The following is a 25137-nucleotide window of genomic DNA, read 5'->3' as shown; positions in this document are numbered from 1 at the left end:
GCGTTGATCTATGGCACTTGTGAGACCAAGGCGCAGACTCAATTGACAACCTGAAGCCGTGGGCCACGCTGGGACTTGGAGTCCCTGTTCTCCTTTTTTTTTTTTTTTACTTCGGAACAAAGAAGACTCGGCTGGCCATTGCGTCATGCGTGGCGCCGGCGCAGAACGAGAAAGGGGCGGGAACGCCGAAAACCAAAGCTGTCTGCTGAGCAGAGAGACAAACTTCAGCTGAGGGGTTGGTGCTTCCCGGCAGGTAATGGCGCCCCCTGAGGCCTAGAGGTCCAGCGCCTGCAGCGAGTCACTGGCAGTCCTTCCGCTGTGTCCGACGAGAGTCCTGCTTACGGTGAACATGTTGGTGCCGCCAGCCAGGCTGTCCCGCCCCGGTGAGAGCGAATTTCGGGAGGGGAATACGTGCAGAAAGGTCGAGTAGCTAGGGAAGAACGGACAGGGTCACACCTGGGGACTGTAGGCACCTCTCTCCTCCCAAGTCTCCTTTCGTCGGCTTTCTCAGGCTAAACTAGGACAAAGGTCACGCTGTCTGCGCCAGGTGGCGGACCCTAGGTTCTTTCAGCGGTTCTCCGAGTCGGAAGAATTGACAAGTAGGCTAAAGGTCATGAGCCGGGGAAACTTATCAACATGGTCCCCCTGAGCACTCCTGAACTGAATCGTCCCAAATTCTGGTCCTGACCCTATCCCAAAGCTCAGGTGTTACCTGTTGCATTGTTGGAAATAGATATACACAGGATTTTTCCCCTTCGTCTTGACCTGAGTTGCGTCTTTGTCGCCATCCTAGACTATTTTCAAGAATTTGAAGTCTGATCTGTCACATCATGGTTGACATTTATATTCTGTTTGAAGTCTGATCTGTTACATCATGATTAACATTCATATTCTAAGTCACAAAATTATATCCAGAGCCAGGAATATTTCTACATTGTCTTAACATTAACTCCAGGAGCTTATCATGTTATGGGTGCTCCTAGAACCATCACGATGACTCGTGAAAATACCATATTACCTCTCCTTTCACTAAAAAAAAAAAAAAAAAAAAGGTAGAATGATGCATTTGGATGGTGTGGATGGTGGTTAGTTTTGTTTTACTTAAAAACAAAAAAAAATTAAAAGAAGAATTTCACAACAGAATCTTAATTCTCTTACAACTGGTTTAATTTTGTTTATCTTAGTTTATTAAGTTAATTTTCAGTTATGTAGTAAACAAATATATCTATTGCAAATTCAAGGACGTTCTTACGTGAATTTCACTGAAGTGGAATTTTGTCAAATTTGGTCATCATATATTAAATAAGTAGAATTTTGTTTCAAGTTCCTGTTTCTCCTGCATGTATTACAACACCTAATGTGTAGATGTATCTATCTATATATACATACACACAAACACACACACACACACACACACACACACATTGGAATATCAAAGTACTCGGATGCTGTCTGTCCTGCCTAATTTAGTTGAAGTAAATCTTGAGACAAGTGCTAACAAAATTCCACCAAAATTGGCATTTCCAATTTCTTTGGATGCTTAAACCATTGCCATTTTCATAGCCTAGTGTTAGAACTACTGGAAACAGGGAAGGGTGCAAATGCACTGTCAGTGTGACTTTGATAGGGTGATATTATGAGCTCAATGGACTTTTGACTTCACTTCTCTAGGAAAATTCAGCCAAGGTGCCTAAGTGTACACATCTTTAAAGTGAAATATCAGATTTTTTTTCAGAAAATGAATAAAGGTCATGACTTTTTTTTTACCCCCTGATAACATAAGATGTTCAGTGTTTTTTCATATGCTTATTTTCTGTCTGTATATCCGTATTTCTTTGGTGAGTTGTCAGTTCAGATCTTTTGCCCACTTTTTTAGTTGTTTTCTTTTTGAATTTTATGAGTTCTTTGGATATTTTGAATGCTAGCCCTTTAGCAGCTATGTGTTTTGCAGATACTTTCTTCCACTCTATGAATTTATCTTTTCTTTCCCTTATGTTCGTCTTTAAAAAAAAAAGATTTTATTTATTTATTTTTAGAGAGGGAAGGGAGGTAGAAAGAGAGAGAGAAACATCAATGTGCGGTTGCTGGGAGCTGTGGCCTGCAACCCAGGCATGTGCACTGACTGGGAATCGAACCTGCGATGCTTTGGTTTGCAGCCCACGCTCAATCCACTGAGCTACACCAGCCAGGGTTTATGTTCGTCTTTTAATGCTTCTGATTTATAACTCAGCTTGCATTTACACAGAGAATGACAGTTAAAAACAAAATGCGTTAACCTATTTTGTAATACCATGAGTGAATTATAAACAGGTATGCTAATAACAGAAAGTGTAAAAAGGATGGTCTGATATTCAGCCAACAAGTATTTATACCTGTAAGTATATGCTAAGACTGGGACTTACCATATTTTTGGACTATAAGACACAACCCCCAAATTTGGGAGGAAAATGGGGATGCATCTTATAGTCCAAATGTCACTTACCTGGCTCGCTGTGGGGGTGGGAGGCTGTGGGGTGTGATCACAGGTTATTAAATATTTTATCACGTTTTACTTCAAAAAATTTTTTTTCTATTTTTCTCCTCTAAAACCTGTGTGTGTTTTATGGTCCAGTGGGCCTGATAGTCCCAAAAATAGGGTATCCCACAACAAGGAAAAGACAAATACTTAAGAACTATGTTATCTATTGATAGCATATAGACAACTAAGCAAGACATTTATATTTATATCATTTTTAATCATATAGATATTTTGGCTTTTTAGTTAAATGATTTAATGATTTTTGAAATTTTTACCATAACCTTTCCAATCTAAGACTCTAAAAAAAAATTACCAGTGGTTTCATTATAATCTTTTGTATGTGACTCTAAATGGTCCTTTTTTTATAACAGTTTTATTGAGATATATTACATATCATACAGTTCACACCAGCTAAAGTGTATAATTCAATGGCTTTTAGTAAATTCACAGAGTTGTGCAACCATTACCACAGTCCATTTTGGAACATTTTCATCACCCGGAGTAGAAACTCTATACCCATTAGCAGTCACTCCCAACCCCTTCGGTGCCACACAACAACTAATCAACTTCCTGTCTCTGTAAATGAGTCTATTCTGGATATTTCATATGCATGGACTCATATAATATGTGTTTTTTTGTGGCTGGCTTCCCTCACTTAGCATAATGTTTTCAAGGTTCATCCATGTTGTAGCATATATCACTACTTAATTTCTTTTTATTGCTGAATGATATTCCATTGTATGGATATATCACTTTATTTATCAATTCACTAGTGGACATTTGAGTTGTTTTCACTTTTTGACTGTTATGAATAATGCAACTATCAATATTTGTATAAAGTTTTTATGTAGACATATGTTTTTATTTATTTTAGGTATATACTTAGGAGTGAGTCAGATAGGAACTCTCTGTTTCACAGTTTAAGGAACTGCCGGTCTGTTTTCCAAAGTGGCTGACCATTTAACATTCCCACCAGCAGTACATGAGGTTTCCAGTTTTTCCACATGCTCATTATCACTTTTTATTATCTACCTTATTGACTATAACTGCCCTAGTGGATATAAAGTGGTATCTTATTATGGTTTTTATTTGTATTTCCCTGATGGTTAATGATGTTGAACATCTTTTCATGTATTTATTGACTACTTATATACCTCCTTTGGAACAATGTCTATTTAGAATCTTTGGCTGATTTAATTGTTTTTTATTATTATTAGAAATAATTTATTTAGATATGCTAGATATATGTCCTTTATCATATATATGATTTGCAAATATTTTCTCCCATTTCATGGGTTATCTTTTTACTTTCTTGGTGGTAACCTTTGAAGCACAAAAAGTTTTAGTTTTGATGAAGTACAACTTACCTATTTTTTATTGATTCTGCTTTTGGTGGCATAGCTAAGAAATCATTGTTCTAAGGTCACAAAAATAATTGTATAGTTTTAGCTCTTATATTTGGGCCTTTGACCCTTTTCGTTAACTTTGTATCATAAGCTTTATTTTTTCATTTTTTATTTTGAAATAATTTTAGATGTGCAGGAGAGTTGAAAAGATAGCACAGAGTTTCCATATACCCTTTGCTCAGATTAACTTCTTACATAACTATAGTATAATTATCAAAACTAAGAAAGTAACGTTGATACAATGCCAGTAACTAACCTACAGACTTTATTCAAATTTCCTTTTTCCATTCCAGGATCCAATCCAGGGCACCACATTGCTTTTAGTTGTCATATCTCCTCCTCAGTCTACTTCAGTGTGGCAGTTTCTCTTCTTTTCTTGTCTCTCTTGACCTTGACACTTTCCATATGGACTGGCCAGGCATTTTGTGGAATGACTCTCAATCTGAGTTTGTCATGATTTCTCATGATTAGACTGAGGTTATAGATTTGGTAGAAGTATACCACAGAGACAAAGAGCCCTTCTCATGTAACCATATCAGGAGTATGTGACACCAGTATGTCTTATTGCTGGCAGTATTAAACTCAATCACTTGTTTAAAGTATCTGCCATATTTCTCCACTGGAAAGTTAATATTCTTCTTTTCCCATACACTACTAGTTGGAAGTGAGTCACTAAGTGTAGCCCACACTCAAAAGCAGAAGTCAAATAATTTGTCAATATATCACCATTATCTTTTATACCTTACCTTTCTCTGTTAGAATCATTGGTCAAATGGAATTCATTTTTGATATAAGGAAAGAGGTATGCTTTTTTTGAAATGACTTTCCACCTGTGTCTGCACCACTTAATGAGTAACCATCTCTTCTCCCTGATTTGAAATGACATTTTTGCCATATACCAAATCCATATGTTATTCTGTTTCTAAACTCTTTATTCTGTTTCTTTGATTATTCTGTTCCTTGTCCCATAACAGACTTTTAATTATTGTAGTTCCATATATAAGTTTTTATATCTTTCAGGGCTAGTCCCAAAGGAGGAGTTTTTGTCCTTTTTTTAATGATGGAAAGGATTATCGAGGAGAAGAATGCCAGAGAAGGGAGTCAGAAATTGGGAACATCAACGAGGGAAGGGTATCAGGTGGAAGAATGTCCCTAGGAAGATGGGAGGGATAAGCCTTCATATCCAAGTGGAAGGATTAATCTAAGAGAAGAGAAAAGTCATCTCTTATATTATAACCTGAGAGAATGAGCACAGGATGGACGCAAATACAGATTACATTAGAGTTTGTTGCCAACATATTGAGAAAGTTCCCACCTAATTGCTTCTGTCTTTCTGTGAGGTTTGATGTGCTAGGTTATCTGCTCCAGGTAAGAGAGGAAGGAGGTAGAGTTGAAGGTTTAAGGATAGCAGAAGTTTAATGAACATTCTTGCAGATCGATCTTTTCACACTTTTGTTTATGTCTGTAAAATTTTATTTGCTAACTCAGATTGTATATAGATAGATAGATATAGATACATACATATGCTTTCAAAAAATATTGCCATATATGAGAATTAACCTAATAAAAAGTGTTGATCATAAAACTCAGTTTGCCCATATTGTCCTAACATACTCATTAATATTACCCCTATTACTCTCAAAAGTATCTAAGTTTGAATTATAAATTATATGGTCATCCTATTTATAGGTTAAGCTTGACATGAGCTAAACTGAACAAATTAGTTTACTAGGTACTTTTAAAATATTATAATTTGAACACATTGCTTTATGAGAAAAGGCTAATTAAACAGTTCATCTAGGAAAGAGTATAGTCTATTTCAGTTCGTGTCACAGCTAACAGCTCTGCAGCGTAGACCTAACTATTCACTGAATGTCTGCAGTTTTGATGTGGTCAGACAATAAACAAGTTTCCAAATATAAGGCATCCTGTGTAATACAATTTTAGGTCATGAAGGTACCTTCAGGATCATCTGTGATTGTTCACTTTTCGGATGAGGAAACAAATGAAGTGATTTGTTAAGGTCTTAGGGTTAATTAACAGAAAACTAACGTGAAACCAGCTCTGATCCCCAATCCTATTTTTTTTTTAATATTTGCTCAGTCAACTGTGAGGAAAATGAATTTAAAAATAATAATAATCTTCACATTTTTTGTGCAGCATATCAGTGCTTTCATGCCTTAAAAATTAGGAAACAGTATCTACCTCTGTGTGCTAGAAGATGGGCTTCAACTTCTGTTGTACCTCGCATTACTACCCACTACACCATTTATCCCCGGGATAAGGACAAACGATGGGAAGGTAAGTAATAATTTGTGTAAAATTGTTGAGACTCTATAAATACTCTCATTTTATAAAGGGAAAATGATGGTATCTTTATAGATAGTATCTCTATAAAGATAATGATACTAATGACAGTACCCATAAAGATACTATCATTTTCTAAAGGGAAATATTTTTCATAATAGTGTAAAATCATCCAATACAGATTTTAAAAATCTATTATAATACATATTAACATTTAGAAGAAGAAATATTTGCTAAATTTATAATACAGTAATATATCTCAAAGCCAAAAGTTGGTTGATGAAAGCTAAAAGAAGACTTGCACTGGAACAGAAGACAACATCCAACTAATACAATGATACACCTAGTGCAATTCTCAGTAAAAGCAGAGGGGCAATTTCTATAAATAATGTCTAACACATAGTGGGTATATAAGCCAGCATGTGATTTTAACAGGTCATATTCATCCCAGACTTTTATGTACTTTTTTAAATTTTGTTTTTTCCTCCCAGGAGTGAACATGGAGAGGTTTGCAGAAGAAGCGGATGTAGTGATAGTTGGTGCGGGCCCGGCAGGGCTCTCTGCTGCTGTTCGGCTAAAGCAGTTGGCTGCTCAACATGAAAAGGACATCCGTGTGTGTCTGGTGGAGAAAGCTGCTCAAATAGGAGCTCATACTCTCTCAGGGGCTTGCCTTGACCCACGTGCTTTTGAAGAACTGTTCCCAGACTGGAAGGAGAAAGGAGTATGAAAAATTGTTTTTTATGAAAAGTCTAATCTTTATTGTATCTTTATTTCCAAGTTACTGGAATATAAGAAATGTTTTTATGTAATTCTGTTTTTTAAAGGATAATGACTTTTTTTATTTATAAAGGGCAAAAATATATTAAATCATATCAAATATAGTTATAATTTTAAGATATTAACTTATATTTTTATATAGTGCCTTCTGTGTGTTGCTTTTATGTACTGGATTTATAAGAAGGCATTATCTTGAGAAGATCTTTCAATATTTGTGCCAAATGGAATACAGTATTTTGATTTTAAAGTTGTTTTCTAACATTCTCCATAGGTGTTTATATCACTGTTCCTAATAAAGTGTAATCTAAATTTCCTGGGACATTGCAATATCTAACGCCAAGGAGGATAATCTTATCTAATCTTCTAAAGCAGTAAATCATGGTCACCCATAACCTAAGCAGAAAAGGCACTGGTATGATACGCAGAGAATTGAATGCCAGTTTGATTCCCAGTCATGGCACATGCCTGGGTTGCGGGCCAGATCCCTGGTGGGGACCAAGAGGCAACCACATGCTGATATTGCTCTTGTAATTTGTGTGACCTTGGTTAAAATTTTACACTATATGTATTTCAGTTTTTCTTATGTAAGATGGGTTATATTATAGCAATTCTACCATTCAAGTTAGATTATTTCGTATCTGTGAATATACTTCGTAAAGATAAAACATTGTGTAAATATTTCTGTATTCTTTTCATATGGAGTAAATTCCAAAAATTTTATCTCTACTGTTCTTTCTAAAATATCAAGCTCCTTTAAACTTGAAATACTTGAATTATGCCTCATTAACTTTCTCCTTTTAATATTAGATTGGAAATAGATATAATTAAATGATTATTGATATACTATCAATTCTAATAGAAAAACTTTTTACAGCAAAACCCTATATAGCTAGCAGAAACAATTCATTACATACATGTTAACTGTCCTTATCCAAGGGAGAAATAAAACTTGTCTTCTCTTTTCCTCAAGCAGGAAGTTACAGCTTGGAGTGTGCTCCTAAGCTAAACTCCCTCAGACAGGGAGACAGGGAGCCATCCTCCTTGACATTCACTCTTCAAAGATGACTCCGAAGTCCCCCAAAAAGACATTCCTGGGATGCAAAACTGGCTTATTTAGGTTTTAAAAAGATTACCATACATTTCAAAGAGACAAAGAAAGGATTTATAGTCTAATTTTTCTAAAGAAAATGATGAAAGAAAATTGAAAATGTACTTTTTGATACAGTTTTTAAAAAATTATTTGTATTTACCTTTACAAATATGAACCTCCTTTTCTTATTTTATCTCTAGGCTCCACTTAACACTCCTGTAACAGAAGATAGGTTTGGGATTTTAACAGAGAAATATAGAATTCCTGTGCCAATTCTTCCAGGTAAGCTATGATATAGAATCATAGAATTCTACAGCTGGAAGGAACTACACTTCATCTGGTAAAATCCCTTTCTTTTACAGATGAGAAAGCTGAAGCCCAGATGTTTGTAGGACATACCTACAGTCATACAGTTAGCCTATGGGAAAGCAGGGCTAGAATCCAGTTCTTTAGTCTTCCACTAGAAAAACTGAGATAGCCTTGTAAACCAACTTGGGACTTTTTTTCCTCACCCAAGAACATGTTTATTGATTTTAGAGCATGGGGAAAGGGGAGAGAAAGAGAAACGTCAATCAGTTGCTTCCCATATGCACCCCGATGGGGGATCAAACCTGCAACCTTTTGGCACAGAGGACATTGCTCCAACCAACAGACCCACCTGACCAGGACCCAACTAGGAATTTTTGATTTAATGCTGTAATGTTTTTAATGTAATAATTAGAACTCTAGACCAAAATTATAGAACATAAATTGAAATTGTAACCATAAGAAAATGTGTATATTTTTTTCAGAAGTTATACATTGGCCCTGGCTGGTGTGGCTCAGTGGATTGAGTGTGGCCTGCAAACCAAAGGGTCACCAGTTTGATTCCCAGTCATGGCACATGCCTGGGTAGCGGGCCAGATCCCTGGTGGGGATAGAGTGAGAGGCAACCACACACTGATGTTTCTCTCCCTCTCTTTCTCCTTCCCTTCCCCTGTCTAAAAATAAATAAATATCTTTAAAAAAGAAATTATACATTGATTAGAATTTTTAATTAAGTATTTATGTTTTGAGATTTATGTTATTTATGCTTTAAGTTGAGTATTTATGTTTTGGGGATTTTTTATCAATAAAAAGTCAGATTTATAAATTAAGCATTTATTTGTAGGTCTTCCAATGAATAATCATGGCAATTACATTGTACGCTTGGGACATTTAGTAAGCTGGATGGGAGAGCAAGCAGAAGCCCTTGGTGTTGAAGTATACCCTGGTTATGCTGCTGCTGAGGTCTGTATAGTTTTGTTTAGTTTTAATCATAGAAAGTAATCTGTTTTTCTTTTCAATATAAGCCAAGAATGGTACGAGGTAAAGAAGTAAATATTTTAGAAAAGCCACAAGATTTTAGAATTGCAAGGTTCCTTTAAGAAGCAATCTTAAAAAGATCTGCATAACCCAGAATACTTAATTCCTTATGTTGTACCCATGTCAAGTGATGGTCCAACTTATGATTGAACCCCATTAGGGATGAAAAGATTTCTGTCTTTCCATGTGGTAATGAATTGTTGGTAATGCTCTCTTATGTTGATTAGAAAGTTATTTAATATTTTATGTAGAACAAATCTGTGCCCTCTTCCAATAGGAATGAAACCTTTCATTTATAATTATACCCTGCTCTCTCTTCTTCCTTACCTTTACTCTTATATTTTTTCTTTCCCAAGTTAAATATTCTCAAATATTCTCTTTCAGTCATTGTGTTACATAGTTGGAGTTCCTTCACTATTCTCATTGCCCTCCTCTGAAGATGTTTCCCTTTTGTCACCCGTAAGAAGGCACCCAGAAGGGATACACTGCTTCAGGCCTAGCATAGAGAAGCTATTATCTTCATTCGAGAAAATGTCCTTCTGTTAATTCACTCGAAATAACTCTTTTGGCAACCATAGCATGCTGTTGATTTTCACTAAGTATTATTGGGGAAATTATTAAAAATAAAGTCTGCCAACTCAAAAAAATCACCTCTACAAATTATAAAAACAATCTTATTCTTTTTGTGTGTTAAGAATTTATTTTTAAAAATATTTTATTGTTTATACTCTTACTTTTGTCCCAATTTTTTCTCCCTTTGCCCTCCCTCCACCCAGCCTGCCCCCCCACCACCACCTCCCACAGGTAATCCCCACACCATTGTCCATGTCCACAGATAAAGCATCTGTGTTCTTTGGCTAATCCTTTCACCTTCTTTCATTCAGTCCCCGCCTCCCGGCTCCTCTCTTACAGCTGTCAGAGTGTTCCATGTTTTTATGCCTCTGATTCTGTTTTGCTTATTAATTTATTTTGTTCATTAGATTATCACTTATAATGGGATCATATGGTATTTGTGTTTCACTGACTGCTTATTTCACTTAGCATAATCGTCAGTTTTATTCTTGAATAAGTATTAACCCAAGATTGCAGTGCATGTCACTGGCAGCCTGCTAAGGAGATTGCCAATACAGAAAGAAATCTCATCCTTTTATATAGCCACATAGATATAATTTGTTACATACATGTTGTCTGTACCCAAAGGAAAAATATCTTGGGACAGGCAGGAAGTTACAACCTGGAGCCAAGCACCTGTCCAGACGTCCACAGAGACAGGAAGACAGAACATCCTCTTTGATATTCACATTCAAACATGTCTCCTAGGCTCCCAAGAAACGCCTTTGTGAGATGCACATCTGGCAGGGACCTTATTTAGCTTTTTAAAAGACTCACATATATCTCAGACAGTTAAGTTTTCTAAAGGATTTGGTGAAAGAATCTTGATTGGAAGAGAAGCTCTTTTTATTTTGGTACCAGAGAAAATTCAGAATAACTTCATATTTGTTTTTACCCTTACAGTATATAAGTCAAATAAAAACACTTAGGCCATTGTTGCTCAGTTTTTTGCAGCACCATCTTGTAACTGGAAGAAAGGTTGCAGGTTCGATCCTCAGGGCACATACCTGGGTTGTGGGTTCAATCACCAGTCCAGGCGCATAAGGGAGGTAACCAATCGTTGTGTCTCTCTTGCATCGATGTTTCTCTCTCCCCCTTGTTCTCTCCCTTTCTCTCTCTCAAAAAGCAATGAAAATGTGCCCTCGGGTGAGAATTTAAAAACTTAAAAAAGACAAAACAAAACCCATTTGGGTTTCTGCATTATCCTTGCCACTAATTTGTTTTCCCAACCCATATATGTGCATTTGGTGTTTTGGGCCCAAGTCTGGGTCTTTGTATTTCTCCTGGTTAAAATGTTCTTAGGATCAGTGTCAAAAATACAAATAGGTGGTTTGTAGAATCAGTGATTTTTACTTTTTGAGTACACACACACTTACTCATACTCTCTTGTACCTCCTCTTTTCCTCATTCCCTTAAAAATCATTATCAGTAGATTAATGATGTCAGTTTTTGGTATGCTCTGAGCCAGACTTCAGTTCTAGTTCATAGGTACATTCTGTTTTCAAAGTATCAAATAAAATGTTTATATCCTTTTTTTTATATCCATTGCTGTTAATTCTTGTTGTACCTTTCCACTCCTATGCTTTCTGTTGTGTCATTGTAGTGTACATTTTGTACTGTCCTGTCCAAAGCACATTCTTCTCCAGAGAGGAAGCAAACAGTAACATTTCTCATCCTCAGAAGTATACTTTTGACCCTTTTTTCTGCTTTCTTTCCCTTTTTTCTTGCTTCAGAAATAAACTTTAATCACCTCTGGGCTTTCTTCAACCTCTGTTTTGTTGTTACATCTTGTTTGACGGGTCTTTTTTGGGGGGTGATCGTAGCTCATTTGGGACAGAGGGTTTCCTGACACTATTCTCCTTCCATCCACGCTGATGGTGCCCATGTGTTACAGGCTTTGAATTTAGGTTCCGTACACATGTTCGTGACACCTGAGCTCTTCACACAGGTTTGGGTTTTATCTTACTGGTGTTTTAGTGACTCTCAAGTAGCATCGCAATTTTCTTTCTAATCACAGTTGGCGCATTTCTTTGATTTCCAACCGTTTTATACTCTAAAAGTGGGTAGCTTAGAAACATGTTTCCTTTTGCCTAAGCATTTTAAAGCCTGTATGTCTATAATCTAGAGAACATGTTCATGTTCATTTTCTAAAAAATATAAGGCTATTTATTGTTTTCTTTTCCAGGTTATGAATCCTAAGGTGATAATGAAATGTTTTTATTTCAGATCCTTTTTCACGAAGACGGCAGTGTGAAAGGGATTGCCACTAATGACGTAGGGGTACAAAAGGATGGTGCACCAAAGGCGAGTGTTTTAATAGTTATGTGCTCCACAAACTGACAGATTCAAAACACAGATTTAAACTTAATAATTTAGTCTGCATACAAACTGCATGTTAAGTGTACATTAGAATATACTTATTAATTTGGAATTTTCTCTCATTAGGAAAATACTCATACATGTATGTATATATATGATATGACTAATCACTGTACCGTAAAAAAACAGAAGTTACCAATTAACATATGAAAGATGTTCAAATCTTCTAATAACCAAAGATATTAAATTAAGGAGAGTTGGGAGGGATAGGGGCCAGAAACTGTGCAGAAAAGAAAAAAGAAACACACACAGAGATGTTAGGTTAATTATAATGAAATAATTCTCACTATTTAGACTGAAACTATTTAACTCCAAGGATATTCATCTAAGCAGTACTTATAATAGTAAAAGAGTGGAACAACCTGAATGTCCAGCTATTGAGAATTGATTGAAAAAAATAGGGGAATCTATTCAAGCCTTAAAAATGAATGCTTTATTTGATATATATTGCCTTAGGCAAATCACTTTATGATGTGATATGAAAACAATCATAAAAGTTTGCCAGTATAAACCTACTTTGTATGAATGACTCATACACACATATAATACATGAAAATATGTGAATAGAGAAATATCAGGAAAGGCATATTCCATGACACTTTTCTGATTATTCTGTATTTCTTTACTCAGTAACTTTATTGAGTTTCTATCATATGCCAGACACAAGTGCAAAATACAGAGAGCAGAAGAGAGAAATAAGACTTGAACTGTAGCTTTTTTCCCCTCCTGGAAAAAACATTTCAGTTTTATTATACACATTCAGTAATAGAAAGCAGGTAAAAGTAAAGTAAAATGAACAAGTAGCTGAAGAATATATTTAGTATGATCCTATTTGTGTTAGAAGATATAGGTAGGCTCTGTTTTTTATTCATGGAAATTTTCTGACCTGAAAATCTTACAACAAAGCCATTAATACTGTTTTTTGTTTTAAATGATTGGACTGGAAAATGAGGAATAGTGGAGAAATGGCTTTTCGTTTTTCTCTTCATTTGTAGATAATCTTTTTTTAGCATAAGCATGCTTTATTGGCTGTCTTAATTCTTACAAACTTAATCATTCAATCAAGTACTTTTGAAGTAAAAAATAAAAATATAACAAAGACACAAAATATATTGTTAAATTTAAATTAGATTTCACTCATAACAGCACTTAGCTTTATTTCTAATATATTTTCATTGTCTTTTCTACACCTGAATTACAGTGCAATTCAAAACTGACCAGAATGTGAATATTTTTTAAATTGTCAAATGTTTGCAGTTTAACATTTTTATTTTTTAGACAACATTTGAGAGAGGACTAGAACTACATGCCAAAGTTACAATTTTTGCAGAGGGTTGCCATGGACATCTAGCCAAGCAGTTGTATAAGAAGTTTGATTTGAGGGCCAGTTGTGATCCCCAAACCTATGGAATTGGACTGAAGGAGGTATTCTGGTTTGTTTTTGTAAATTGAATGTTGAAAGGCGGAGCTTTAAGTTAATTTGTATTACAATGTATTTATAATGTTGATTTAATTTTACAGTTATACTTCCCATTGACTCGAAATGTTCATTATGACTAAGAATATTTGAGATATTTTTCAAAGGGCTATAAAATATATACTAACCAAAATTTATTAGTATCTAAATTATATGTACATGTTATAATTGGTTGATCAGATATTTCTGAAAGAAGTATTAAACTTGAAAATATTTGTAACATTGATTTTTTTTCATATGCTGTTAATTCATATGCTCGTTGTAGGATGACCACATCATACAAGAATTTTTTATTCATGTATGGAACTTCCTCAGAAAACTAAAACTGGATCTGCCTTTTGACCTAGCAATTCCACTGCTGGGACTATATCCTAAGAACATTAAAACACCAATCCGAAAGAACCTTTGCACCCCAATGTTCATAGCAGCACAATTTACAATATCTAGGTGCTGGAAGCAACCTAGATGCCCATGAGTAAATGACTGGATCAAAAAACTATGGTACATTTACACAATGGAATTCTATGCAGCAGAAAGAAAGAAGAAGCTCCTACCCTTTGCAATAGCTTGGATGGAACTGGAGAGCATTATGCTAAGCGAAATAAGCCAGGCAGTGAAAGGCAAATACCATACGATCTCACCTTTAACAGGAACCTAAACAACAAAACAAAGAAACAAGCAAAATATAACCAAAGACACTGAAATAGAGGACAGGCTGACAGTGACCAGAGAGGAGTGAAGAGGGAATTTCAGGGGAGAATGGGAAGGGTTTACAGGAACAAATTTAAAGGACACATGGACAAAAACTAGGGGGAGGGTGGTAATGGGAGGGAAGTGGGGAGGGTTGGGTAGGTGGGCTGGAATGGGAGTAAAAGGGAGAAAACTGTACTTGAACAAGGATTAACATAAAAATTAAAAAAAGAGAGACACATGATCCCAACTGCAAAAAAAAAAAGAATTTTTTATTCAAAGTTGTAATGTGAAGATAATTTAATTTATGAAACATATACTCAGTTATGATACATTGACATGAAACCTAAAATTTAGATAGGTTAAGTGTTATATATTTTCTCAATTTATTCAATCTCTATACTTTTTTCAAACTTTAGGCTTATTAGAATTTAAAAGTTTCACTATATCCTTTTGTTTAATTTTATTTTTAGAGTAAAGCTCAGAAAGGTATAAATTCTATATATAACTAGACTCAATATATTATGCATAAGAGCTTATTGTTTTGGTAGATTGCACATAATATTACCTGATTTTTAGACAGTATTTAAGACTGTTTATTTGTTTAAACAATGTTTAAGATTGTTTTTAAACAATGAAATTGTTTGAAGTTTAAAGCTTACCATTGTAAATATAGCATAAAAAATTTGCTTCAGTTGAGGGAGAGGGCTGTGCAAGAAAGAGTGAAATTTTTCATTGAAGAATAACAGTGTCCTTTAAGGTCCTAGATCTTAAGTGTACAGTTCAATGAATTTTTATCAGGCAAACCACCCCCACATAACCACCACCCAGATCAAGACCTGGAATATTACCTGCACCCCAGATGTTTCCCTCATCTCTTCTGTGGTGTTTCGTATAATTGCATGAAAGTCGTATTGATTTAAACATCTAAGTAATGCCTTAAAGTAGTCATAACATTTCTGACCTTTTTCTTTACTCTCTGATTCATCAGGCTGCAGTTTGGTATAATATTTTTTGATATTTGAAGTACCATTTTGTGTTTTCTTTTATATAATTTTTCACTTGGGATTTTTATAAATAAGACATAAATTTGGCAAGTTTTATACATCATAGTGACATAAAAATTTAAATAATACTCTAGGACTTTTGTTTTTAAGCTATGGATTATTGATGAAAAGAAGTGGAAACCTGGGAGAGTAGATCACTCCGTTGGCTGGCCCTTGGACAGACACACTTATGGAGGCTCCTTCCTCTATCATTTAAATGAAGGGGAACCCCTAGTAGCTCTGGGTTTCGTGGTAAGTTATATGCCCATTGTGGAAAGTTCTGTTAGGGTCACTAGATCATCAGTGTTGCAAAACAAGAGGTTTGAATCTGGAAAATGTAAAATTCTTTTTATTGAAAGCTTACATTCTAATGTTCTCAATAGACAGAGTGTTTATAATTATTGTAGACATTTGTCTACTTAAACACACATAGAGTTAGTAGTAGTAGCCACTACATGCTAGGCACTGTGCTAGATATTTCACTGAGAACTCTTTTAAGTTTTGTAAAAATTCTGTGAAATCAGTATATAGCCTTGTTTTACTGATGGGAAAACTGAAGTCCAAACAAGTTTAACAACTTTCCTAAGTAAACCCATTAAATGACAGAGGCAGTTTCATACCTGTCTGACTTCATAGCTCATTTCCACTGTGGCATGCTACAACTGGAAATTCAATCAGCACTGGCTTTGAACTGTAACTTTTTGGCCACTTATATCTCTGTAGTAAATTACATTTTGAACATCACAAGAAGGGGCTGAGGGAAATGGAAAAAATATGAATTTCTGCGCCTTAGAATTGGTGGCAGCTTTATTGTTTAATGTCATTATTAAATATACATATTAACCACTGATAAATTTATGTGTTTTTGGTGTTTTTTGAAATCCGGACAAGTGTTTAGCACATAACCTTTGTGTAGTTATTCTAGTGACTTAATCTTTTCAAAGGAAAAAAGGTTTGGTTATTAAGTTCAGCACTATGGTAACGCCTAACATTTCTTGTCATTTTTTTTCTAAGTGTGATTACATCATGTTTCTTCACTTTTGCCTCAGTAGAACTGCATATAGCTTGTTTATTTGTAGAGTTGGTATTGAGAAATGAATAATAAATAACTACAACCCCTTTTGTAGAAACACGATGTGAGAGACATCTACAAATATTTTTCTAATGTGGACTTCGATAATAGAGCTCAGTGATTTATTAATATGTTCCACATTTTAAAAGTTTTTCTGATTGTAAACACAAGATATCCTTTTGTTTACCCTTCCTTTTTGAAACATTTAGTTAATGAAATTTGAGTTAACTGGATGTATTTCTCTAAGTACTTTGAGTACAAGAAACTTAATATACATGTTTTCTGATAAAAAATTCTCACAGTTTAGCTTGATATAATTTGAAATAAAAGTGTCTAATTGCATAAATATATCAAATTTAAATATAAAAATTTTAAGGTTGGTCTGGACTATCAAAATCCATACCTGAGTCCATTTAGAGAGTTCCAGAGGTGGAAGCACCATCCCAGCGTTCAGCCAACATTAGAAGGCGGAAAAAGGATTGCATATGGAGCCAGGGCTCTCAATGAAGGTGGCTTTCAGGTAACTCTCCCGACTTTTGTGTTCCTTATTTATGTATTATAAATTTAACATGGAAAATATGTTACAAATTTAAATAAAGAATAGCAAATCATCTCACAAGAAAAAATTTAGGTAAGTAAATAAGCAAAGCACTTAGTGTTTTTAAGACTGTGTCACACTGTAATTAAGTAAATTACACAGTGAAATTAGTTTCAAGAATATATTGATTTCTAGAGATAAATTCACAGCTTTTTGTTTGTTTGTTTGTTTGTGTGTGTGTTTGTTTTTAACCAGAAAGTTAAAACTATGTGACCCAAGATCTTTCCCTTTATTCCTTAGCTTCCAGGAAACTCAAAGGCAAATTTAGTTTTCAGCAAAGGTAATTAATTCATCCCAACTATGTAGTAACATCCATGACTTTTAGGTGAGCTCTGTTAAGCTTTTACTCTTACTTGTACGATTTTAGTATATGTTGAAAGTAAATCTTACCAAATACAGTTAATGTATTAAATACAAACTAATTGAACAATGAAATAAGACCTAGATAGCTAACTATAATAAAAGCTGTTAGTACTGTTGTGAAAATAGTGTTAGATGGGTAAGACGATCTTTTTAAAAATGTGCTCTAAAACTCATACCAAATGATTTGGAGCAAGTTACTTAACTTCTCTGGCCTTAAGGGATCATGTGTAAAGACAATCCCTTCTGTCTCTAATATTCTAGGGATTTAGAACTGTTTTAGAAATTGGGTACCTTTTAAAAAATGGTTGTAAAAATAACAAGTAAATAATAGAAAATTGGGGAGGGTAGTTGACTTTGTTTCTAGTGTAATAATTTGTTTGCAACAAGCACTGATAAAGTTGCGTAGTTGTGTCAAAGCCCATTAAACTTGAATGATGTCCATAATACCTAGTATCAGTCTAATTCTATTCTTTTTAATTTGTAGCATAAAAGTTTCAGTATGTTCAGTAGTATATACAGATTCTCATTTAAAAATGTCTGCCTGATGTGCTTCAACATCTCAGGTGGTTTTCAGATTAGCAGGAAGAGATGAACACAGACACCCACCTTTTTTACTTACATTTTCTGATTTCATTATTCAATTCAGAAACTTATTTTCAGCAAGTTTTGAAGACCCATAAGAAACAATAATTTGGAACATTCACTTTTTTTTTGAGCTAACAAATATTACATGGGTTTTTATTTCTCTTTTTTGTCCGTCTATACCCAGAACTCACTTTTTTGATAGGTTTCTTAATTATTTGTAGTCCCAGTTTAATGACTGTCCCGGAACATGACATTTCTGAGTGCAACTTTTCCTTTGTTCCCTAGTTCTTTAACAAAATGCCCAGTGCCAGTAACACTGCCCACACAGGCTATGACATTCCTCCCAGAACTGAAAAACACACATTTTCATTGGGCCATGAAATTTTTATCCTTAGGACTTAGCACCAGTTTGGAAGAACTTGCACTAACAATCCACACCCTGTCTTCTGATTCGTGAATCAAACAGTGTTAGCAAGGCCACAGCCTTACTTGAGAAAAGCATCATCATTATCCAAGTTCCTAGCCATTACATGTTTTCAGCTAGTGGCATTCCAGGAAGTCTGTACCCATACTGCCTACTCGGTGATCCTGATGTCATGCTCCTTTATCTAGGCAGTTCTTATCTTGAGTGTGGTCTGAGAACCACAGTCATAAATATATCCTCTATGTGTATTGTGAAAGGATTGGGACCCTGATCCTTCTTTCACCAGCATTCTTCTGTCCCATTTTGCTTTTCACCACCTCTCCCTCACAGTTAGTATTTCTTTATTGAAAGGAGTTATGGCCACAGATTCCTCACCATGTGTCTTACAGCTGAGGGCAGTAGTTTCCCTGTTAATCCCCTTTCCTCTGAGCCACTTTCACTACCATCAGCCAAACTTCTGCCACACACCACTTTCTCAACAAAGACCACAGCTTACTTTAGGAAGCCCTTGGAGAAGGAAAAATGCAGGAGAAATGAGCAACTCTGCAGTGGCTTTCTTCTTTCCTTCACAAACTATATTGAGATTAGAGTACATTTTCCCTTGCAAACAATCTGTGATGTAGCTGCCCCATTGTGAGGTGTATATATAGGCTTTTGTTGGCTAACACAAAAAATTACCAGCCTTTATTACATGGTTTGTTTGGTTTTTTTATCAGAAATGTATATTGAGGCCCACACAACTATCTTAAAATTTATTTTGGAAATTCAACTTATTCTCATGTTAATTAAATGTTATTTAAGATAATAGCTGATTGTAGTGATGCCATGATTAGAACCTGAGTTTTCCATCCCTGGATATCAAAGTAAAATAAAAAGCATATATAAATATAAGATAACATCCTTCATGTATCATGCATTACCCAGAATGCATATAAAAGCAAATCACAATTTATAATAATAGTTATTTAGGTTTAGAGAATATATTTTGCTATGACATGGTAAGTATACATATAAACATTTTATTTAAACATGTTGATCCTCTGGTAGGTTTGTGATGGGGAGGGAGAAAGAAAAGCTCTTAATACAAAAATAGTAATAGTTCTAATCCTCATTCATAGAAGAGGGGAAAAACTGCCCTTGCTCTGATTTTTTTCTTCAGTATATTCACTTTCTTGTATTTTTTAAAAAATGTTTCCCTCCATCATTTGAAGACTTATGTAAGAGGCTATAATTTGGAATGGTCAGTTTTGCATGTTTAATTTGACTAACAGTACACTCTAAATGTTTCTTTCCTCAGTCTATACCAAAACTCACCTTTCCTGGTGGTTTACTAATTGGTTGTAGCCCTGGTTTTATGAATGTTCCCAAGATCAAAGGTACCCACACAGCAATGAAAAGTGGAGCTTTGGCAGCAGAATCTATTTTTAATCAACTAACTAATGAAAATCTACAATCAAAAACGATAGGTAAGAACTTTCTACTTAAAGTATAGAAAATTGTCAGGTTTTTCACTGAGACATTAAAAAGAAGTTACTTACATGTACAGTCAGTATATAGCCAGAACATGAAAATAAATTCAGTTAAAAATCTTGAGTTTTTTTTCATGTACTTTATTGATTATGCTATTACAGTTGTCCCAATTTTTCCTCCTCTCCCTGCCTCCACCTGGACCTCTCCATTCCTCTGGCAGTCCCCTACATCCCCATCCCCTATTTAGTTCATGCTCATGGGTCATGCACATAAGTTCTTTGGCTACTCCATTTCCTATACTGTTCTTAACAGCCCCCTGCCTGTTTCGTACCTACCAATTTGTACTTCTTAATCCCTGCACCTTTCCCCCAATTCTCTTCCTTCCCCCTCCCAGATGATAACCCTCCAGATGATCCCCATACCTGACTCTGTTCCTGTTCTGCTTGTTTGCTTTAGTTTGTTTTTCAGATTCAGTTGTTAAGAGTTGTGAATTTACTGACATGTTAATGTTCATAGTTTTGATCTTCATTTTCTTAAATAAGTCCCTTTAAAGTTTCATATACCAATGGCTTGGTGATGATGAACTCCTTTAGCTTTACCTTGTCTGGGAAGCACTTTATCTGTACTTTGATTCTAATTGATAGCTTTTCTGGATACAGTAATCTAGGTTGCAGGTCCTTGCTTTTTTCATCAGTTTGAATACTTCTTGTAAGTCTCCTCTAGCCTGCAAAGTTTCTTTTGAGAAATCAGCTGAAAGTTTTATGGGAACTCCTTTGTAGGTAACTAACAGCTTTTCTCGTGCTGCTTTTAAGATTCTTTATCTTTAATCTTTAGCATTTTAATTATGATGTGTCTTGGTGTGATCCCCTTGGTGTCCATCTTGTTTGGGACTCTCTGTGCTTCTTGGACTTGTATGTCTATTTCCTTCACCAATTAAGGAAGTTTTCTTTCATTATTTTCTCAAATAAGTTTTGAATTTCTTGCTTTCTCTTCTCCTGGTACTTCTGATTTTGAATGTTGGTATGTTTGAAGTTGTCCCAAAGGCTCCTTAGCCTATCCTCAGTTTTGGGGATTCTTTTTTCTTCTTGCTCTTCTGATTGAATGGTTTTTTCTTCCTTATGTTCCAAATCATTGATTTGATTATCAGCTTCATCCACTCCATTGTTGGGTCCCTATAAATTTTTCTTTATTTCACTTAGTGTAACCTTCATTTCTGCCTAGGTCTTTTTTATGCTGTTGAAGTACCCCGTGGGTTCCTTGAGCATCCTAATAACCAGTGTTTTAACTCTGCATCTGATAGATTGCCTATCTCCATTTGTTTAGTTATTTTTCTGGAATTTTATTCTTTCTTTATTATTATTATTTTAATCATTGTTCAAGCACAGTTTGGAGTTTTATTCTTTCATTTGGCAGCCTCCCTGTGTTTGTATCTATGTATTAGGTAGAGCTGCTTTGACTCTGTGTCTTAGTAGCATGGCCTATTGTAAAAGAAAAATGCACTGATAAGTTGGATGGTGCAGAGCCTTAGGTAATCACCAGGGCAGGGTGCACCAGGTTGATGGAGTCTCTGTTCTGTGGCTCTGTGTGTGGGAGGGCTCAGAAAGGGGACTGTGGACACTGTTTGGCCTCTGGAGTTTTGTCTGGGAGGATGCGATCCCCCAATACTTGCCCTGATGCCAGAAATTTCAGTTGCTCCTTGTATGCCGCTGGTATTCTTCCAGCTGCCCCAGTGATGGAGCCCAGAGGGAGTCTGGGTAAGTCCTAAGTCCACGGCAGGCCCTTTAAGAGGAGACGCCTGAGAATCCAGCTGTTTCTTCCACCACTCTACCCGCCACTGGTTTTTACAGCCAGAAGTTACAGGGACTTATCTTCCGGGTACTGGAACCCTGGGCTGGGTGGTCTGGTATGGGCCTGGGATCCCTTGCTCCTGAGGTATCCCTCCTGATTTTTATCCACCACACATGGGTGTAGGAATGCCTATTCTGCATCTCCATCCCTCCTGCCCAATTGGATGAATGTGACTTCTTTCTTTTGTTGTCAGACTTCATACAGCTCAATTTTCTGGCAATTCTGGGTGATAATTGTTTTCTAGTTCAGTAGTAATTTTTGCTGTGGCTGTGCAATAAGGTAAGCCATGTTTACCCATGCCTCCATCTTGACCAGAAGTCTTGAGATGTTATTAATGTTATTTCAATTGATGTTAAAAGATACATATAGTATATGTCCCTTTACATAAAGCATTAATATGTGTGCAGTGCAAAGAAAACTGGATGACCTACTCTCATAATTAGTCAGATTTTTACAGCAATCAAAAGTGAAATACTACCAGTGGTGCCCCACCTACTTAGAAGTGATTTCAAGTTGGACTTACTGCATTACATTACATACATGTAATATACACACTAAGTTATCTCACAAATACTAAAGGGTCACGTCTGGAAACAGAAGAGCTATGGAAACCACAGAATCCAGCAACACCATGTCCTGGCAGGCCTGACAAGCAGAGGCATACATGAATATGACCCTTTTGCTGTAGTGGACAAGAACAGCTAGCGCTAGACCTCAGTAAACCCTTCGTCTAACAAGACCCTCTAAAGATTCTCCACTTTTCTCAGAGGAATAGCTCAAGTTCCCTCACCCTCTGACTCCATCTCTGTTGACTCGCATTCGAGGCACACAGGCATCCTGCTCATCCTGGAACACACCAAGCATGCTCCCTTTCATGGTCCTTGTTCAGGGCCAACTCCCTCACTCCCTTCACCTTTGCTCAACTACCACTCTCACAGTGGGTCCAACTGACTTACAACACACACAGAATACTCCCCCCACCACACACACACCCTTTTTTCTATAAGTTTTTCCACTTTTGACACACTATGTAATTTATCAATTTTGTCTTTGACTTCTGCTCATTGGATGGAAAACTCCGAGAGGAGGTACCCAGATTAACAAATGTCACTCCATTTAGAAGTCTCCAATGTGTTTATGCTTTCAAATACCTTTGTAGGGTGTGGGAGAAAAAGGAGATTAAGGTAGAACAGAAAAGGCAGGGTGGAGTGTGATGGTTGAGTAGTGGAATGCTTTTTCTAATTTTCTTGCCCAGTCTCTTTCCTTTTGGAACTTTTTGGACCTAACCTTATCATGTACACATAGTACCACACATAGGAAGTACTGGAGCAAGTAGATCACCGAAGACTAGGTTAGGGATTAATCTAGGAGTTGGGTGAAGGGAAGGGGAGCCAGAACAGTAAACAATGACTGGAAAGAGTATAGTCACTATGTAGTTCAAAGTTATTAAAAAGTTTTGTCCCATTAAATATTGAATGCATGCACCAAGTTTTAGGTATTGTTATAATTTCCTAGGGTGCCACAACAAAGCACCACAAACTGGGCAACTTAAAACAACATAAATTTGAGTTCTGCCGGCAAGCAGTTTGAAATTAAGGTATTGGCAGGACCATACTCTCAGTGAGTCTCTGGATGAATCTTGTTGCCTCTCCCCAGCCTTCTGAAAGCCACAGGCATTATTTGGGTTGTGGCAGAATGAGCTCCAATCTCTGCTTCTACCTTTACCTGTCTTCTGTGTGTGTCTGTGTCCCATAAGGACACCACTCATTGGATTAAGGGCCCATTCTACTCCAGTATGACCTCATCTGAACTATTACATCTTCAACAACGCCATTCTGACCCATTCTTAAATACTGGGGGGTTAGGACTACATAATATCTTTTTGGGGGGACACAGTTCAACCCATATGTTGATCAGTGTTTCATTGATCAACTTTTTTTTTACTTTTATAGGTAGCATAAATTCTTATGCTTCTTTTTCTGGTTCACTAAATTTTGAAACTTAATTTTCCATATGACCACTATAAGAAGTCAAATGCCTGTTTGTTAACAAAATACATTAAAAGTTCTTTTTGGAAGATGCCAACATTTATACATGAAACATTCTTCATGTGGTCTTATATGACCTGTTTTTTTAAGATTCGCTCATCAGGCATTTCAGTAGCAAAATACCTTGATAAAGTATTTTATACTCCTTGAGGCAACTTCACATTTAATATTTCATTTTTTAATAAAAGGACTCCATGTAACTGAGTATGAAGACAATTTGAAGAAATCATGGGTGTGGAAAGAGCTATATAGTGTTCGAAATATAAGACCCTCCTGCCATGGAATCCTGGGTGTATATGGAGGGATGATTTACACTGGCATCTTCTACTGGATACTTAGAGGAATGGAGCCATGGACTCTAAAACATAAAGGTAATTCTAACATATTTGAGAATATGAATGTTAAAATCATTGAAAACTCATGAATGGGATGCATTAAGTAGTGAATTTTTTTAATGTTTTAAACTTGTTTTATTAATAACAAATTCAGTATCTTTAAGACAACAGCAATCATTATTATAAAAGTTTTCTTTCTGTTTTCAAGTTTTTGTTTAAGTACTTTGAAATTATTGTTGAATTTTTATTTAAAATCTTCCACAAAACTTTTGAAGGTTCTGACTCTGATCAGCTCAAGCCAGCCAAGGACTGCACACCTATCGAATACCCAAACCTGATGGGCAGATTAGTTTTGATCTTTTGTCATCTGTGGCTCTGAGTGGCACTAATCATGAACATGATCAGCCAGCACATTTAACCTTGAAGGATGACAGTATACCTGTAAATAGGAATTTGGCAATATACGATGGACCCGAGCAGCGATTCTGCCCTGCAGGTCAGTGCTGATTTCCCTTCCGTCCTAAAATACAAATATTTGCTTATAAACATGAGAAATACAGTCCCATTTTTTAGGAAATACTGTCTTATGGCTCTTACTCTAGCAATGTTAAAATAGGGATTTTTTTGTGTGTGAAGCCTAATAGATTTCTCAAAAAATCCCTTGCATGTCTATCCCTGGACCAAAATAAGGATTATGAACACGAGACACCATCGTTTGTCATGCCTGCTCACTCCAAACACCACAGTA

The 25137-nt window shown here is 35.8% G+C and overlaps 1 protein-coding gene across 1 annotated transcript in view; it reads left to right on the top strand.

The window, feature by feature from the left end:
• The first annotated feature begins 15 nt into the window (after window positions 1-15).
• ETFDH (electron transfer flavoprotein dehydrogenase) overlaps window positions 16-25137 on the top strand; it is a 29265-nt gene continuing 4143 nt past the window's right edge. Inside the window, 13 exon segments of the mRNA XM_028521248.2 lie at window positions 16-383; window positions 6085-6225; window positions 6723-6952; window positions 8299-8380; window positions 9249-9367; window positions 12281-12358; window positions 13712-13858; window positions 15758-15898; window positions 17095-17238; window positions 19986-20154; window positions 24243-24425; window positions 24665-24718; window positions 24721-24885. Coding sequence (XP_028377049.1) covers window positions 350-383; window positions 6085-6225; window positions 6723-6952; window positions 8299-8380; window positions 9249-9367; window positions 12281-12358; window positions 13712-13858; window positions 15758-15898; window positions 17095-17238; window positions 19986-20154; window positions 24243-24425; window positions 24665-24718; window positions 24721-24885 — 1687 coding nt within the window. The 5' untranslated portion in view covers window positions 16-349.

The sequence above is a fragment of the Phyllostomus discolor genome, chromosome 8, assembly GCF_004126475.2.
Source record: "Phyllostomus discolor isolate MPI-MPIP mPhyDis1 chromosome 8, mPhyDis1.pri.v3, whole genome shotgun sequence".
Taxonomy (NCBI): Eukaryota; Metazoa; Chordata; class Mammalia; order Chiroptera; family Phyllostomidae; genus Phyllostomus; species Phyllostomus discolor.
This window is presented reverse-complemented; position numbering and strand designations above follow the sequence as displayed.